This window comes from Neoarius graeffei, chromosome 1 (assembly GCF_027579695.1).
Source record: "Neoarius graeffei isolate fNeoGra1 chromosome 1, fNeoGra1.pri, whole genome shotgun sequence".
NCBI classification, from domain to species: Eukaryota; Metazoa; Chordata; class Actinopteri; order Siluriformes; family Ariidae; genus Neoarius; species Neoarius graeffei.
This window is the reverse complement of record NC_083569.1, coordinates 74,203,116-74,220,489: the sequence shown is the minus strand read 5'-3', so window position 1 is coordinate 74,220,489 and position 17,374 is coordinate 74,203,116. Positions and strand designations below refer to the sequence as shown.

Sequence of the window (17,374 nt, the reverse complement as noted above, 5' to 3'; positions counted from 1 at the left end):
GGCCCAGCAGAGAGTTGGTGCTAGCCTGGAACCGGTTTTTCTGGCCCCAGAGCCAGTTTTGTCAGTGGAAACAGAAAACCCGGTTCCAAACTAAGCACTGGCCCCGAACCAGCCCTGGAACTGCTTTGGTGGAAAAGTGGTGGGTTTCCCAAAAGCCTCTTAAGAGCATCTTAACTAGGAGAGAGAGTGTTCATTGTGCCACTCGCTCTACCATTTAACGATGATCTTTGTGCTGCGATGCTTTTGGGAAACTTGGCACAGTTCAGCGTGTGATATGTTTGGTACTGTACGTGGCATTTTCAGGAGAGGCGAGAGTAACAAATAATAAAGAGTCTGACCAAGATGGCTGAGGCTAAAGGCTACATGTACCATGAAAACATCTTGTGTTGGATGTCGATTTTAGTGGTGCACCTAAATTATGTACTGGTGCTCCTAAAACTTTCAGGAAATAGCACCATTGATACGAGTGGAAAAAGTCAGTCTGAAGCCCTGATTTTAAAGATCTTTGTTTATGTAAAAACAATATATCTCATCTCATTATCTCTAGCCGCTTTATCCTGTTCTACAGGGTCGCAGGCAAGCTGGAGCCTATCCCAGCTGACTACGGGCGAAAGGCGGGGTACACCCTGGACAAGTCGCCAGGTCATCACAGGGCTGACACATAGACACAGACAACCATTCACACTCACATTCACACCTACGCTCAATTTAGAGTCACCAGTTAACCTAACCTGCATGTCTTTGGACTGTGGGGGAAACCGGAGCACCTGGAGGAAACCCACGCGGACACGGGGAGAACATGCAAACTCCGCACAGAAAGGCCCTCGCTGGCCAAGGGGCTCGAACCCAGAACCTTCTTGCTGTGAAGCAACAGCGCTAACCACTACACCACCGTGCCGCCCATGTAAAAAAAAAAAATATATATATATATATATATATATATATATATATATATATATATATATATATATATATATATATATATATGTTAAACCTATGGACTTGGACATACCATTCATTTTGTGACAAGTGAATTACATTTATAAACCAAGCAAATATGCATACAGGGTAGCTTTATGAAGGGTTAAAATAAAAAGGCCATCACACCAATATGGAGACAAATCTTTTCTCATTTAATCTTGGAAGAATGCTCTCATTTAATCTTAGAAGAATACTGTGACCTGCACCCACCTGGTAATAGATACGTGGCATACTAGCTGACTCATTCACTTACTTACACACAAATACACACCCACATATTTTGGTTTCTCACTGTATCCAAGATTGCAAGCTGATGTAAACATTTACTCATTTTACTTGCCATATTTCTCAGCCACATATATAGATAATGTTATTTTAAACAGTGCCCAAGGTCATGATGCAAAGCCTTGAGGTAAAAAAAAAAATTATAATAAAATAAAAAATACAAAAAACAAGCAAAAAAAAAAAAAAAGCTGATTGTACAGCCCCAATTCCATAAATTTGGGATACTGTGTAAAGTGTAAAATTTAAAAAAAAAAAAAATCCCAGAATATGATGATTTTCAAATATTGGAAACCCTATATTTCATTGAAAATGTACAAAGACAACATATCAAATGAAACTAAGAAATGTTATTGTTATTTGAAAAATATAAGCTCATTTTGAATTTGATGTCAGCAACACGTTTCAAAAAAGTTGGGACAGGGGCGTGTTTACCACTGTGTTGCATCACCTCTACTTTTAACAACACTCTGTAAATGTTTGGGAACTGAGGAGACCAATTGCTGTAGTTGTTGTCCCATTCTTGCCTGATATACAATTTCAGTTGCTTAACAGTTTGGGGTCTCCTTTGTCGTATTTTGTGCTTCATAATGCGCCAGATGTTTTAAATGGGAGACAGGTCTGGACTGCAGGCAGGCCAGTTTAGCACCTGGACTCTTTTACTACGGAGCCATGCAGTTTTAATATGTGCAGAAAGTGGTTTGGCATTGTCTTGCTGAAAGAAGGAAGGCCTTCCCTGAAAAAGATTTTGTCTGGATGGCAGCATATTGCTCTGAAACTTGTATATATCATTCAGCATTAATGATGCCTTCCCAGATGTACAAGCTACCCATGTCATGTGCATTAATGCACCCTCATACCATCACAGATGCTGGCTTTTGAACTGTGCACTGATAACAATCCGGATGCTCCCTCTCCTCTTTAGCCTGGAGGACGTGCTGTCCATGATTTCTAAAAATAATTTCTACTTTTGATTCGTCAGACCTCAGGATAAGTTTCCACTTCGCCTCAGTCAATCATAAAAGAGCTCAGGCCCAGAGAAGGTGGTGGTGTTTCTAGATGTTGTTTATATCTGATTTTAACTTGCATTTGTGGATGCAGTAATGAACTGTTTTCACAGACGATGGTTTTCTGAAGTGTTCCTGAACCCATACAGTGATTTCCACTACAGACACGTGTCTGCTTTTAATGCAGTGTTGCCTGAGGGCCTGAAGATCACAGGCATCCAATGTCAGTTTTCAGCCTTGTCTCTTGCATACAGAGATTTCTCCAGATTCTCTGAGTCTTTTAATGATATTATGTACCATAGATGATGTGATCCCCAAATCCTTTGCAATTTTACACTGAGGAGCGTTATTCTTAAATTGTTGCACTATTTGCCCACGCAGTCTTTCACAGAGCGGTGAACCCCTCCCCATCTTTACTCCTGAGAGACTCTGCCTCTCCGGGATGCTCTTTTCATACCCAGTCATGTTGCTGACCTGTTGCCAATTAACCTGGAGTTGTTTGGTTCTTTTAGTATTACACAACTTTTTCAGTCTTTTGTTGCCCCTGTTCCGACTTTTCTGAAATGTGTTGCTGACATCAAATTCAAAATGAGCATCTATTTTTTCAAAAAACAATAAAATTTCTCAGTTTCAACATTTGATATGTTGTCTTTGTACTATTTTCAATGAATTATAGGGTTTCCAAGATTTGCAAATCGTCGTATTCTGTTTATTTGCGTTTGACACAGTGTCTCAAATTTATAGAATTGGGGTTGCATCTTTGTGTCATACATGCAGATCTGCTGGTCATAATTTATATACAGGGTAACACAGAGTTGTGTATCATCAAGCAGATAAACCGAGCATATTGGCCTGATAAATCACAAGGAAAGACAAGCCTGCTGCTCTTCCATGCAGCATGACCAGTATCACCAGTATGAGGGTACTTCAAAAAGTTCTCGGCCTCACCCAGAAACAAGGGGCATAACTCCCATTTGGGGGCATAACTGTATACTATAAAGCCTGTCCACAAGAACTCAAATGAAAGAAGCAATCAAGTAAAAAGGGGAGTAAAGCTTCAAGCTGGTGTGCTGTTGCTACAGAACAATGCACCTGTCCATACAGCACAGGTGGCAGGGGCAGAAGCAGCCAAATGTGGCTTTGAACTGTTGCCCCATGTACCTTACTCACCCAACCTGGCACCGTCTGACTTCTATGTGCTTCCCAAACTGATATCCCACTTGCGTGCATTTTCAGAGTGATGGTGAATTCATCCATGCTGTTGAGGAGAATCTGGAGGCTCAAGATGTGACCTTCTTCCATGAAGGGATAGCATTACATTACATTCATGGCATTTAGCAGATGCTCTTATCCAGAGCAATGTGCAACATACCCAGAGTGGTTGGGGGTTAGGTGCCTTGCTCAAGTGCAATTCAGCCATTCCTGCTGGTCAAGGGAATCGAACCAGTGACCTTTTGGTCCCCAGTAGCAAATATAGCAAATAGCGAAGTTTGGATATCAGTGGACCAAGTACATTGAAGTCAAAGGAGACGTTTTCCGGGTGAGGCCGAGAACTTTTTGAAGCCCCTTCGTAAATACAATGTACAGCCATGCGAGTGCTAATGTCAAACTCTGCGTATCTGTTCATGAGGACTAGATGAGCATATACAGTCAGACGTATGTGTAAAATATTGTGGAAATAATCCTTCGTCAGCAAAAGCTGGAAAAGCAGAGTGAGCAAGACAGTGGGAGTTTAACTTGGACTGTGCTTTACTGACATTACCTAGGGTCAGAAATTTGTTTTAGTTTGAGTTGACATGGGAGTGCCTGAGGCAAATTGCTCATAGAACCTGAGGGAAATAATAATTATGCAGCATGAGGCCACTGGCTCACTTAAGATGGTGTGTGTGTGTGTGTGTGTGTGTCACCTCCAGCTGGACTTTTCCCCAACTCTGCGTAAGCTGGCTCAGATAATAAACAGTATCAGCTCTCAGCTCTTCAGCACGATCTCAGGCTTCAAGCGGCTGCCTGAGCTCTTCACCGGCGTGTGCTCTCAGAGGAAACCTGTCCACAGCATAATTGGTACATCTTCTGCCTTTCTTTACATTTCATCCACTACCGTTCAAAAGTTTGGGGTCACCCAGACAATTTTGTGTTTTCCATGAAAAGCATTTAATCGAGCCCACAAATGTGATGCTCCAGAAACTCAATCTGCTCAAAGGAAGGTCAGTTTTATAGCTTCTCTAAAGAGCTCAACTGTTTTCAGCTGTGCTAACATGATTGTACAAGGGTTTTCTAATCATCCATTAGCCTTCTGAGGCAATGAGCAAACACATTGTACCATTAGAACACTGGAGTGAGAGTTGCTGGAAATGGGCCTCTATACACCTATGGAGATATTGCACCAAAAACCAGACATTTGCAGCTAGAATAGTCATTTAGCACATTAGCAATGTATAGAGTGGATTTCTGATTAGTTTAAAGTGATCTTCATTGAAAAGAACAGTGCTTTTCTTTCAAAAATAAGGACATTTCAAAGTGACCCCAAACTTTTGAACGGTAGTGTACATCCTATCCAGTCCTTAAATCCTTCCTGTTCCTGTGCTTGCACTGACCCTCCTGTTCTTCATCCAGCCCCTGCTCTTAAACCTCTGCTTCTGGCTTGAAAATCTAGCCGGACTAGTTGCGCATTCCTTCATTCCTTCATTTCCTTTATCCTCAGTCCCCCTTTCACCTCCATCAGTCCTTGGTTTCTTTGCTCCTAGTTCACTTTTATGTCTTTCTTCTTCTTAATTGCGTGCACTAAAGTTTACCCGGCTTTCCGTATTAAGGCTCTTACTGGGATGATCCCTATATCTAATTGCCATCCATGTAAAGCCCAGGGTAAAGAGATCTTTTGAAGCTTGTATGACGTTGTGTAAGGGTGATTTCACACCTTAAATTTTAAGTAGGTGCCAATGAGTGAGAATGCAAAATCACATTTCGTACGATCTTTTTATTCATTTGAAGTCATTTGAACAATCGATTATTTTCTCTTTCTTTGTCTACAGAGCAGGATCAAGAGATCCATAAGATCCAGTCAGCAATAGCTGCAGGTATGTTGGCTAATGCCACTCACCTGGAGGCCTACCTGCAGACCTGGGAAAAGCATCGCCAGATCTGGGAGACCAGGAAAGAAACCTTCATTCAACGATACAAGCGTCGTAATCCTCCTGTGTCAGCTTTCGATGCCGACATATCCAGGTGTCTCACTCATTCTTTTAGACTCCCTCACCATCCGTCCTTGTTTTATTGCTACAGGCTGGATATTTCCTTGTTATTTGCATAAATTAAGATTTTTCAGATCCTAAAAAGTTATGTTTAAGGTCTTCTATTATTCTCCAGCCCCTTGGACTTGTAATTTGCAAAAGAATCATGCTGGTTTTAGTTCTACACTGACAATACACAGTTATATTTTCTCATTTGGCCAGATTCACTATGCAAAATGTCAAAGATATAAAAGCTTAGATAAATAGAAACATCCTTCTTCTAAATAATGAAATAGTACCATAAATCTAGATCGATACTCTGACTAAAGTCACAGTGATTTGCGCTACCTCTTACAAACCGGGACGTCTACCCTATAGATCCGGAACGGTAAGAGATTCAGAATGATGCTTAGTGAGGAAAAAAGCCAGTTGTTCATGGATCATTCCGGTTCGGTGATCCGGATCAGCACCAAAAGTCATAGCGACTTAATTCAGCCCAGAGGTATTCGTCATGTGAAATGTGTTAATGATTGGTTGAAAATTGAAGGAGAAATGGTGTCCTAAAAATGTTAGGAGAATAACAATAATAATCATAAGAAGAAGAATAAAATAGAAAGAGCTTGAGTGAGAGTAACAGTTTGCGCTACCCCTGCGAGCGCAAATTAACAAATCCTGACGTTGGGTGCCGATTCTGTCCACAGAAGTTGACTTGTTGATTTTGGATTAGAGCTTGATGCCTTTCTGTAAAACCAAGAGTAGGAATATCAGACGCTCGCTGGCCGTGCTGTGAAAACTGTGCATGCAGATGCTCATCTGAATTTCCAAATCTGTCATTGCATAACTCTTGAATCATGAATACTATCATTAAAAAGCTTATAATTCCTGCTTTCCAAAGAAATGTATCTGGTTAAAGCCTAGGCCACAACCGGACGTACGATTTTTTGGCCGTGCGATTTTTGGCGTTTCCCAAATCGCTGCGGTTTTTTTGTTCGTGGAGAAAGACGCACGTTGGCCGTAAGTTTGTCTTGCAACCTGAAAAAAACGTAAGCGCCCGTAGAGTTTGTTTGACATGACAAAGAACCTCTGCGGCCGGTCTGCGGCCAGTCTACGGCTCGAAAATCAGCACGTCACACGCGCGCCCTCCGTGCGTTTCTTGTGTTTTTTGCACATAGACCGGCCATAGGAGCACGTATGGCCGGTTGTGACCGAGGCTTAAGATCTGTTCAGTACTTTGGGAGTAACGGCAGGTTGAAGTTGGTACAGTAGAGTCCACTCTCTGCTCGCATGACGTCAGGAAACTGCCGGTGCTTTCTGAGTCATGACAAAGTGGTCAAGCTCTCTCTCTCTCTCTCTCTCTCTCTCTCTCTCTCTCTCTCTCTCTCTATCTCTTCTGATCAGTTTCCGACTGGATTACTTGTGCAGGGATGAGAGTTTTCCGCTTTTCGGCGGATTTCCGCTTTTTCTGAGCAAAACTCGATATTATGCCAAATCCGTTGAGATTTTTTTTTTTCATTGAGGGGGGTTGGGGTATGTTCCTTCGTGATACTCAAGCGTACGACGATGTTACAGTGGTGCTTGAAAGTTTGTGAACCCTTTAGAATTTTCTATTTTCTATATTTCTGCATAAATATGACCTCAAAGATCATCAGATTTTCACACAAGTCCTAAAAGTAGATAAAGAGAACCCAGTTAAACAAACAAGACAAAAATATTATACTTGGTCATTTATTTATTGAGGAAAATGATCTAATATTACATATCTGTGAGTGGTAAAAGTATGTGAACCTTTGCTTTCAGTATCTGGTGTGACCCCCTTGTGCAGCAATAACTGTAACTAAACGTTTGCGGTAACTGATGATCAGTCCTGCACACCGGCTTGGAGGAGTTTTAGCCCATTCCTCCGTACAGAACAGCTTCAACTCTGGGATGTTGGTGGGTTTCCTCACATGAACTGCTCGCTTCAGGTCCTTCCACAACATTTCGATTGGATTAAGGTCAGGACATTGACTTGGCCATTCCAAAACATTAACTTTATTCTTCTTTAACCATTCTTTGGTAGAATGAATTGTGTGCTTAGGGTCATTGTCTTGCTGCATGACCCACCTTCTCTTGAGATTCAGTTCATGGACAGATGTTCTGACATTTTCCTTTAGAATTCTCTGGTATAATTCAGAATTCATTGTTCCATCAGTGATGGCAAGCCGTCCTGGCCCAGATGCAGCAAAACAGGCCCAAACCATGACACTACCACCACCATGTTTCACAGATGAGATAAGGTTCTTATGCTGGAATGCAGTGTTTTCCTTTCTCCAAACATAACGCTTCTCATTTAAACCAAAAAGTTCTATTTTGGTCTCATCCGTCCACAAGACATTTTTCCAATAGCCTTCTGGCTTGTCCACGTGCTCTTTAGCAAACTGCAGACGAGCAGCAATGTTCTTTTTGGAGAGCAGTGGCTTTCTCCTTGCAACCCTGCCATGCACACCATTGCTGTTCAGTGTTCTCCTGATGGTGGACTCATGAACATTAACATTAGCCAAATGTGAGAGAGGCCTTCAGTTGCTTAGAAGTTATCCTGGGGTCCTTTGTGACGTCACCGACTATTACACGCCTTGCTCTTGGAGTGATCTTTGTTGGTCGACCACTCCTGGGGAGGGGAACAATGGTCTTGAATTTCCTCCATTTGCACACAATCTGTCTGACTGTGGATTGGTGGAGTCCAAACTCTTTAGAGATGGTTTTGTAACCTTTTCCAGCCTGATGAGCATCAACAACGCTTTTTCTGAGGTCCTCAGAAATCTCCTTTGTTCGTGCCATGATACACTTCCACAAACATGTGTTGTGAAGATCAGACTTTGATAGATCCCTGTTCTTTAAATAAAACAGGGTGCCCACTCACACCTGATTGTCGTCCCATTGATTGAAAACACCTGACTCTAATTTCACCTTCAAATTAACTGCTAATCCTAGAGGTTCACATACTTTTGCCACTCACAGATATGTAATATTAGATCATTTTCCTCAATAAATAAATGACCAAGTATAATATTTTTGTCTCATTTGTTTAACTGGGTTCTCTTTATCTACTTTTAGGACTTGTGTGAAAATCTGGTGATGTTTTAGATCATATTTATGCAAAAATATAAAAAATTCTAAAGGGTTCACAAACTTTCAAGCACCACTGTACATGTTTACATTTCCGCCATCTTTAGTCTCGCTAAGTCTCACGGTAGAATACGTGTTATCTGCAATGTAATTGGCCAAAACATCACTGGTGAGAGCATGATGGCCAATCATAACAGTTCTTACAAGAGTGTGGGAGAGGACAAAAGCCAATCATAACAGTTCTTACAAAAGTACCCGCATCGTTCTATTTTATCGAAACTTGCACATGTTCATCGTCGCTGCGCTTCAAAAATACGTTTCTCTTTCGTATTGGCTTTTTTACTCAAAATGCCGAATACAATTGACAAGCGAGACGAAGCGAAGGTACGTGAAATCAATGCTGGTATAAAAAACAGAGAGAGGACTGACAAGCTTTTGTCTTTGGCCAAAAGGCTGAAGAAGAAGTCGAAATTATTAAATGAAAATGAGAAGTGACTGTGAACTATAAATAATTGTATAAAGTGTACATAGACATTATCCCATAAACTTAGCATTCATTTGATTTAGTACATTGAACATGTATATGATGGTCAGTAAATCTGAATTAATGCTGACAGTTTTGAAAACTTAAATATTTCAAAAGACTTTGAAATCATATGCAACTAATGAGGACATAGGGTGACTGACCTTTTCTCCCTAAGAAATTTTATTTAATATATGAACATTTTGATAATTAATAAAACTTACATTTAATGTGAATTTAGTTTGTCATTTTTGTTGATCATAAATTATAACCATACCCTTGAATGTAGAATGTGATTTTATTTTGAATTCAAACAATACTCCTATTGATTTGAAACATATTTTCATGTAAATATATTAAAAAGACAACAGATTTTTTTATCTACTACAGCTCAGATTGCAGGAAAAGTGGTTTGTAAGGCCTTATTTTTCAAAATTTTCCTGGGTGGGTCCCTCCCAGACCCCCGGCTTCGGGCGCCATCTTGTTTTCTGCTTTTTTGGTGACCACCCACTCTCATCCCTGCTTGTGAATATCAGTCAGATAACTTTTATAGGGATGTTCTCTCACTCACTGTTTCTGATGAAGTATTCAGCAAAATCTTCCATCAGCTAGTTTTGATGTTATGATTCACGGGAGACTCTGAAGTGAGTTTTCATAGCTTTACCTACTTATTTTTTTTTCAAATTTAACCGGAAATGTAAATAAATAACTATTTTAGAATATAACTGTAGCTGTTTTGATGAAAAATATTGAGATGTTAGTGGTCGGAGTGATATTTTTAAAAAACGGAAGTCAGAAACGCGAGTGTCAATTTCAATTCAGTTAACTGGAATTGTTCACTGGATGTGGCTCAGACAGTTTTTTCGATGTTCGCCTTGAAAGCTGTGAATATTAATCGAAATAATCATTTATATTCTTTCATAGAAACACTATTAGGCCCTACTGAGAAATACAAAGGTCCACAGAGCACAAAGAGGGTATAAGAAATAATCTTTTATGACTTCTTTATTTTGATAAAGAATGGTAGATGTGAATGACATTCAGTGCTTATTTATGCATATTTTATAATTAACATTGATTTCTCCTTCTTTGTGATGTATAAATGAGAGTTAAGATCAGCTTTATATTGCACAAATAAAGCCATTTGGTGAAACTTTGAAGAAGAGAGTGAACCGATTTAACGTGTTTACTTAATTAGCATAATTAATACTAATTTGCATAATTGGTTTTTAATCATTTTTCAGACTTTGTATTCAGTATACAACCGTCTATGTGCCTGCCAATTTCCTTGTAAATGCCTTGAAAAATATAAAAGTTATTAAGAAAAAAACATTTGATCTCATTTGCTCATGAGGCCCATTTTGGACCATGTGATCCTCATACAGAATATTACGGCAGTTATCTGAAAATTAAGCCGTTTTTTCAGTCTTTGATTTGTAATATCTTAAGAACGGATAAACATATTTTAATTCTGTAAAAAGTATCTTGTTCTGAATTCACTGAGAGCAGTTTCAAGCAATTTGGATTGAATTTTCACCTGATACGCCTACCAAGAGAGGCAGCACGGTGGTGTAGTGGTTAGCGCTGTCGCCTTACAGCAAGAAGGTCCGGGTTCGAGCCCCGTGGCCGGCGAGGGCCTTTCTGTGCGGAGTTTGCATGTTCTCCCCGTGTCCGCGTGGGTTTCCTCCGGGTGCTCCGGTTTCCCCCACAGTCTAAAGACATGCAGGTTAGGTTAACTGGTGACTCTAAATTGAGCGTAGGTGTGAATGTGAGTGTGAATGGTTGTCTGTGTCTATGTGTCAGCCCTGTGATGACCTGGCGACTTGTCCAGGGTGTACCCCGCCTTTCGCCCGTAGTCAGCTGGGATAGGCTCCAGCTTGCCTACGACCCTGTAGGACAGGATAAAGCGGCTACAGGAGATGAGATGAGATGAGACGCCTACCAAGATTTTGGTGTAACTCTAGAGGCGCCCATTGTACTCCCCATCGTAGCCAAAATAAGAAGTATGCTAGCTGTATGTGATGTTGAGAAGCTAATGCATGCTTTCATAAATTTGAAATTGGACTTTTGGAACGTGTTGCCATCTGTCTGCCTCTGTAAGGAAGCTGCAGCTTGTTCGGTGTTGAATGCAGCACCTTATCAGGAAACGTAATTCATAGCACATTACCCCAGTCTTATTCAGGCCACACTAGCTGCCTATAAAGTTCTCCATTGACTACAGGGTCCTGCTCATGATGTTTCAAGCTCTAAGTCGTCTTCGATTAGTCCAGAGGATTAGTCATAACATAGCCTTGTTTTTTATGTTCGTTATAAAGAAAGCTCCCCTCGTGTTTAAATCAGTGTGCTCTCTCTTTACATTTTGGGCAATATGACCAGCTGAGAGGGAGTGGGCAGGTGCATGATTTTAAAAAAAAAAAAAAGAGTCCCGCAGACAGCTCTACTACTAAATAGAGGTGTTTGTTTGTAATGGTCAACCTGTAATCAAAGTTTGCATGACACAATACCTGTTTGCCCTATTAATATGTGTTACAAGGACTTGGGCATATGTCAACAGTACTGCCCTATCGATTTTTTTTATCTCACACCCTTGGATATAGATTATTGCCACATCAGCGCTGTGTGTGTGTACTCTCAGTTTGTAGGCACATGAGTGAGCTCAGTACATCAATAAGGTGTGTGCATGTTTGTGTTGTGAAGCACAAACTTAATTAGCATGCTCGGGCATTAATTACATTCTGCAATCAGTTCGACATCATCTTTGCTGATCTAGTTCTATGCCCTTTAAAACTAATCAATTTTATGAAAAATTGTGCTCAGGGCTCGTTCACGTGAAATGTTCTTTGACAGAGTCAGGCAACATGTAAATGTGATATTTTTTAGGGATGTGCTTATATACTCAGAAATCAGGTCAGTGCTACTTGTTCCACGTCAAGAAATTTCTGACACTTTGACAACTATATACTGTATATGTGATGATAATCAATTTCTAACAATTACTTATTGGAGTCACACAGTTTCCTGTGGCTTATTTCTCAAACGGTGTTCTCTGCGGCATATACAGTGTCTTGCAGAAGTATTCATCCCCCTTGGTGTTTGTCCTGTTTTGTCGCATTACAAGCTGGAACTAAATGGATTTTTGGAGGGTTAGCACCATTTCATTCACACAACATGCCTACCACTTTAAAAGTGCACATTGTTGTTTTATTGTGACACAAACAATAATTAAGATGAAAAAAAAACAGAAATCTGGAGTGTGCATAGGTATTCACCCCCTTTCGTATCTCATCTCATCTCATTATCTCTAGCTGCTTTATCCTGTTTGACAGGGTCGCAGGCAAGCTGGAGCCTATCCCAGCTGACTACGGGCGAAAGGCGGGGTACACCCTGGACAAGTCGCCAGGTCATCACAGGGCTGACACATAGACACAGACAACCATTCACACTCACATTCACACCTACGCTCAATTTAGAGTCACCAGTTAACCTAACCTGCATGTCTTTGGACTGTGGGGGAAACCGGAGCACCCGGAGGAAACCCACGCGGACACGGGGAGAACATGCAAACTCCGCACAGAAAGGCCCTCGCCGGCCACGGGGCTCGAACCTGGAACTTCTTGCTGTGAGGCGACAGCGCTAACCACTACACCACCATGCCACCCCAGTTCACTTCATAAGTCACATAATTAGTTGATTAAGATCCACCTGCGTGCAATCAAAGTGTCACATGATCTGTCGCATGATGTCTGTATAAATCAACCTGTTCTGGAAGGACCCTGACTCTGCTACACTACTAAGCAAGCAACATGAGAACCAAGGAGCCGCCAAACAGGTCAGAGACAAAGTTGTGGAGAAGTATAGATCAGGGTCGGGTTATAAAAAAATATCCCAGGGAGCACCATTAAATCCATTATAGCAAAATGGAAAGAATATGGCACCACTACAAACCTGACAAGAGAAGGCCGCCCACCAAAACTCACAGACCGGGCAAGGAGGGCATTAATCAGAGATGCAACAAAGACACCAAAGATAACACTGAAGGAGCTGCAAAGATCTACAGCGGAGATGGGAGTATCTGTCCATAGGACCACTTTAAGCCGTACACTCCACAGAGTGGGGCTTTATGGAAGAGTGGCCAGAAAAAAGCCATTGCTTAAGAAAACACGTTTGGAGTTTGCACAACAGCATGTGGCAGACTCCCCAAACACATGGAAGAAGATTCTCTGGTCAAATGAGACTAAAATTGATCTTTTTGGCCATCATGGGAAATGCCATGTGTGGTGCAAACCCATCACCCTGAGAAGACCATTCCTACAGTGAAGCATGGTGGTGGCAGCATCATGCTGTGGGGATACAGTATTTTTCATCTGCAGGGACAGGAAAGCTGGTCAGGACTGAAGGAAAGATGGATGGCACTAAATACAGGGCAATTATGAAGGAAAACCTGTTTGAGTCAGCCAGAGGTTTCAGACTGGGATGAAGGTTCACGTTCCAGCAGGACAATGACCCTAAACATACTGCTAAAGCTACACTGGAGTGGTTTAAAGGGAAACATTTAAATGTCTTGGAATGGCCTAATCAAAGCCCAGACCTCAATCCAATTGAGAATCTGTGGCATAACTTGAAGATTGCTGTACACCAACACAACCTATCTAACTTGAAGGAGTTGGAGCAGTTTTGCCTTGAGGAATGGGCAAAAATCCCGGTGGCTAGATGTGCTAAGCTAATAGAGACATACCCCAAGAGACTTGCAGCTGTCATTGCAGCAAAAGGTGGCTTTACAAAGTATTGACTTTGAGGGGGTGAATACCTATGCACACTCCAGATTTCTGTTTTTTTTTCATCTTAATTATTGTTTGTGTCACAATTAAACAACAATTTGCACCTTTAAAGTGGTAGGCATGTTGTGTAAATCAAATGGTGCTAACCCCCCAAAAATCTATTTTAATTCCAGCTTGTAATGTGATAAAACAGGCCAAACACCAAGGGGGATGAATACTTTTGTAAGACACTGTAGTATTTATTATTTTCACCACTTGTATTTTTCATACAAATTACATCCCGGACATTGAGTAACATCTTTTCTGATATCCTTAAGAGTGAACCCGATTGAAAAACTTGCAGTTTTCATACGAAATACATTGTGGCTCTGAGTGGTCTAATTAAATAATATTGGCTGGTGTTGAGTGGTGTAGCAGATAGCATGGTATTGAATTCAGCTAGCATGGTATTGAATGAGTCGAAGACGAATATATCTGATATACCATGAAAAAAGCTAGCCGATGTTATTACTTTTATACATACACACTCTCTTCATATCAGCATACTCACCTTCCAGCTGGTGTAGCGTTCAGCAGTAGTGTTATCGAAGGCCAACACTAGTGCAGTCAAGCCAGTGCTATCCAGAACCAGTAGCACAGGCTAATAATCGAGAAACTAAGATTTCTGTCCCAAGACTCTTCTTCCACAAACACTCGCCACAGTATTTTTCACTCAGACTTAACTATTCATTTCCCTGTGTAATTTACTGAGTTACTTTTAAAATCAGCATTGACAACTACACACAACGGAGCGACCTGACAGCCAAAATTCTCTCAAAATCTTCCATATTTAATGAAGCAAACCTGGCAGCCATGTTTGTTTACAAACTGTCAGGTCACTCACTAGTGCAGAAGTTTTACATCTCCGACGTGTCTCTTTTCCAGTTTTTCGATGTCCGTTGGTATGTTTTTCTCTTGTAAATACGCATGAAGAATGTATAATGAAGTTTTGATAGCCTTTCGGGTGTTCAGTGCGTCTTTAGTTTCAGTTTTCGGTTTATTTATTGGTTAATTATACCATAGCTAGTCCTAGCAGTAGCACCGGATTTCCCTCATCTCTTTCCCGGCGGACAAAGAAATGCTTCTGCGCATGCACAGCAGAAGAATTTTGTCATTGGATATTCGCATGAGCTCTGATGTGTGACGTCATGTTGTCTTGACACTGTATATTAATATTGTAACAATATTGCACGCTCATTCTCCATCGGGTAGAGTGACGTAGGATAAGCGATATAGTAACAATATTGCATGCTATCAAACCAAATGAATAAAACCCGCTAGAAGGGACTAGAATATACATATGTTATTTCCCAGCTGGGAGGTCCGTATGATGAAATATCGTGACCGAGGTCTTGAAAGTGCTGAGTGAGGCCCTCTGGGCCGAGGTCAGTATTCAAGGCCAAGGTCACGGTATTTCACCATACGGACCAACCTTAAGCTGGTAAATAATATATTTATTTTTTTCTTTACCAAATTCTAACAGAAAACGAGAGCGCCCGAAAGGGAAAACCGAGCCGAGCCGCCATTTTGAATTCTCATTCACGGCTGTAATGCAAATGGCTTCCTCCTCGGTATACAAGTACACTTCCATGGCAGGGGAAAAACTACATTTTGCCGCCTATGTAGTTCCCTATTTATACAAATAGGAGTCATTCAGGATTCAGCCATGTTTTTGCTCGGCGTTAGCAGCAGTTAGAGGTTTTTAGCTTTCTCCTGAAATGTTTTCTTTTATTTCTTTTTCCTCAGGGTAGTCAAACTCGCTTTCGCTGTGAACACTGTCGTTATGGCTATCCATGCTGTAAAATTAATGCTATTCTCCTGAGAAATGCTGGCAAAAATGTATAAGATTTTTGATAATCTCGTAAATAAATCTTATAAAAAAAAAAGATAAATGTTGACAAAAAATGCTACTGTGTTTGTTGTTGTTGTGAACGAGCGAGTCGCCAGAGGTCCGTAACCGGGGTCCGTAATTGGGGTCCATACCGTAGGATACGGACCTGCTCGCCAGCCAATCAGAGCGGAGGATTTGATGGAAACCAGACCACGAAAAAAATAAATGTTTTTATTCCATCGAAAAAGTGTCCTGTATGTATAATAATTCCCAATATTTCACTCCAGTTATATCACTCCCAATGTTTTCCTGCTGATGAGATGCGGATCGTCAAAATGGTGAACCGGTTCAAAATTAAAATTCGTTTGATTAACTTGCGTATTTTTTTGTGTGTGGCTGTGTTTATATAATAAAAAGAATATAACATGGTGGTGCGAGCATATGAAGTTTATCTTCTTGTGTTGAAAAATATTTCACTTGTTCGCTGCGTTCACTCATCACACATTTCGGTGTGTTTTTATGCTGGTGTCAGTCATTAACACCTCTGAACCTCTTCACGCTTACAAGGCTCTCTCACTCTAACTTTCTAGGTACCAGGAGGTGGCGAATAACGTGGAGATGGAGGAATCAGTGCTGAATATGCAGTTTGTGTTGCTGGACTGTGCCCCACTGAAGTTATCTTTGATGCAGCACTGTGTGGAGTGGCAGAACCAGTTTACCGGCCTGCTCAGCTTCATGGCTAGCACCAAACTCAAAGAGCTGCACTGCTACATGCATGACAGTGCAGAAAGGTGTGTGTTTTAGGGCTGGCTTTTATTGTGTTTTTTGACCAATATCGGACGTTCTCTGTGGGTATGATATAAACCATGGACATGATCCGAAAACAGCAAGTAATCCGGGTCATACAGTGGGGCAAAAAAGTATTTAGTCATTCACCAATTGTGCAAGTTCTCCCACTTAAAAAGATGAGAGAGGCCTGTAATTTTCATCATGGGTATACCTCAACTATGAGAGACAGAATGGGGGGAAAGAATCCAGGAAATCACATTGTAGGATTTTTAATGAATTAATTGGTAAATTCCTCGGTAAAATAAGTATTTGGTCACCTACAAACAAGCAAGATTTCTGGCTCTCACAGACCTGTAACTTCTTCTTTAAGAGGCTCCTCTGTCCTCCACTCGTTACCTGTATTAATGGCACCTGTTTGAACTCGTTATCAGTATAAAAGACACCTGTCCACAACCTCAAACAGTCACACTCCAAACTCCACTATGGCCAAGACCAAAGAGCTGTCAAAGGACACCAGAAACAAAATTGTAGACTTGCACCAGGCTGGGAAGACTGAATCTGCAATAGGTAAGCAGCTTGGTGTGAAGAAATCAACTGTGGGAGCAATTATTAGAAAATGGAAGACATACAAGACCACTGATAATCTCCCTCGATCTGGGGCTCCACACAAGATCTCACCCCGTGGGGTCAAAATGATCACAAGAACGGTGAGCAAAAATCCCAGAACCACACGGGGGGACCTAGTGAATGACCTGCAGAGAGCTGGGACCAAAGTAACAAAGGCTACCATCAGTAACACACTACGCCGCCAG

At 41.1% G+C, this 17,374-nt stretch overlaps 1 protein-coding gene across 1 annotated transcript in view; it reads left to right on the top strand.

Annotated features, from left to right (window-relative positions):
• dnah2 (dynein, axonemal, heavy chain 2) overlaps window positions 1–17,374 on the top strand; it is a 432,951-nt gene that overhangs the window by 146,508 nt on the left and 269,069 nt on the right. The window contains exons 19-21 of the mRNA XM_060919614.1: window positions 4,184–4,331; window positions 5,300–5,492; window positions 16,364–16,564. Coding sequence (XP_060775597.1) covers window positions 4,184–4,331; window positions 5,300–5,492; window positions 16,364–16,564 — 542 coding nt within the window. The remainder of the gene's footprint in view (window positions 1–4,183; window positions 4,332–5,299; window positions 5,493–16,363; window positions 16,565–17,374) is intronic.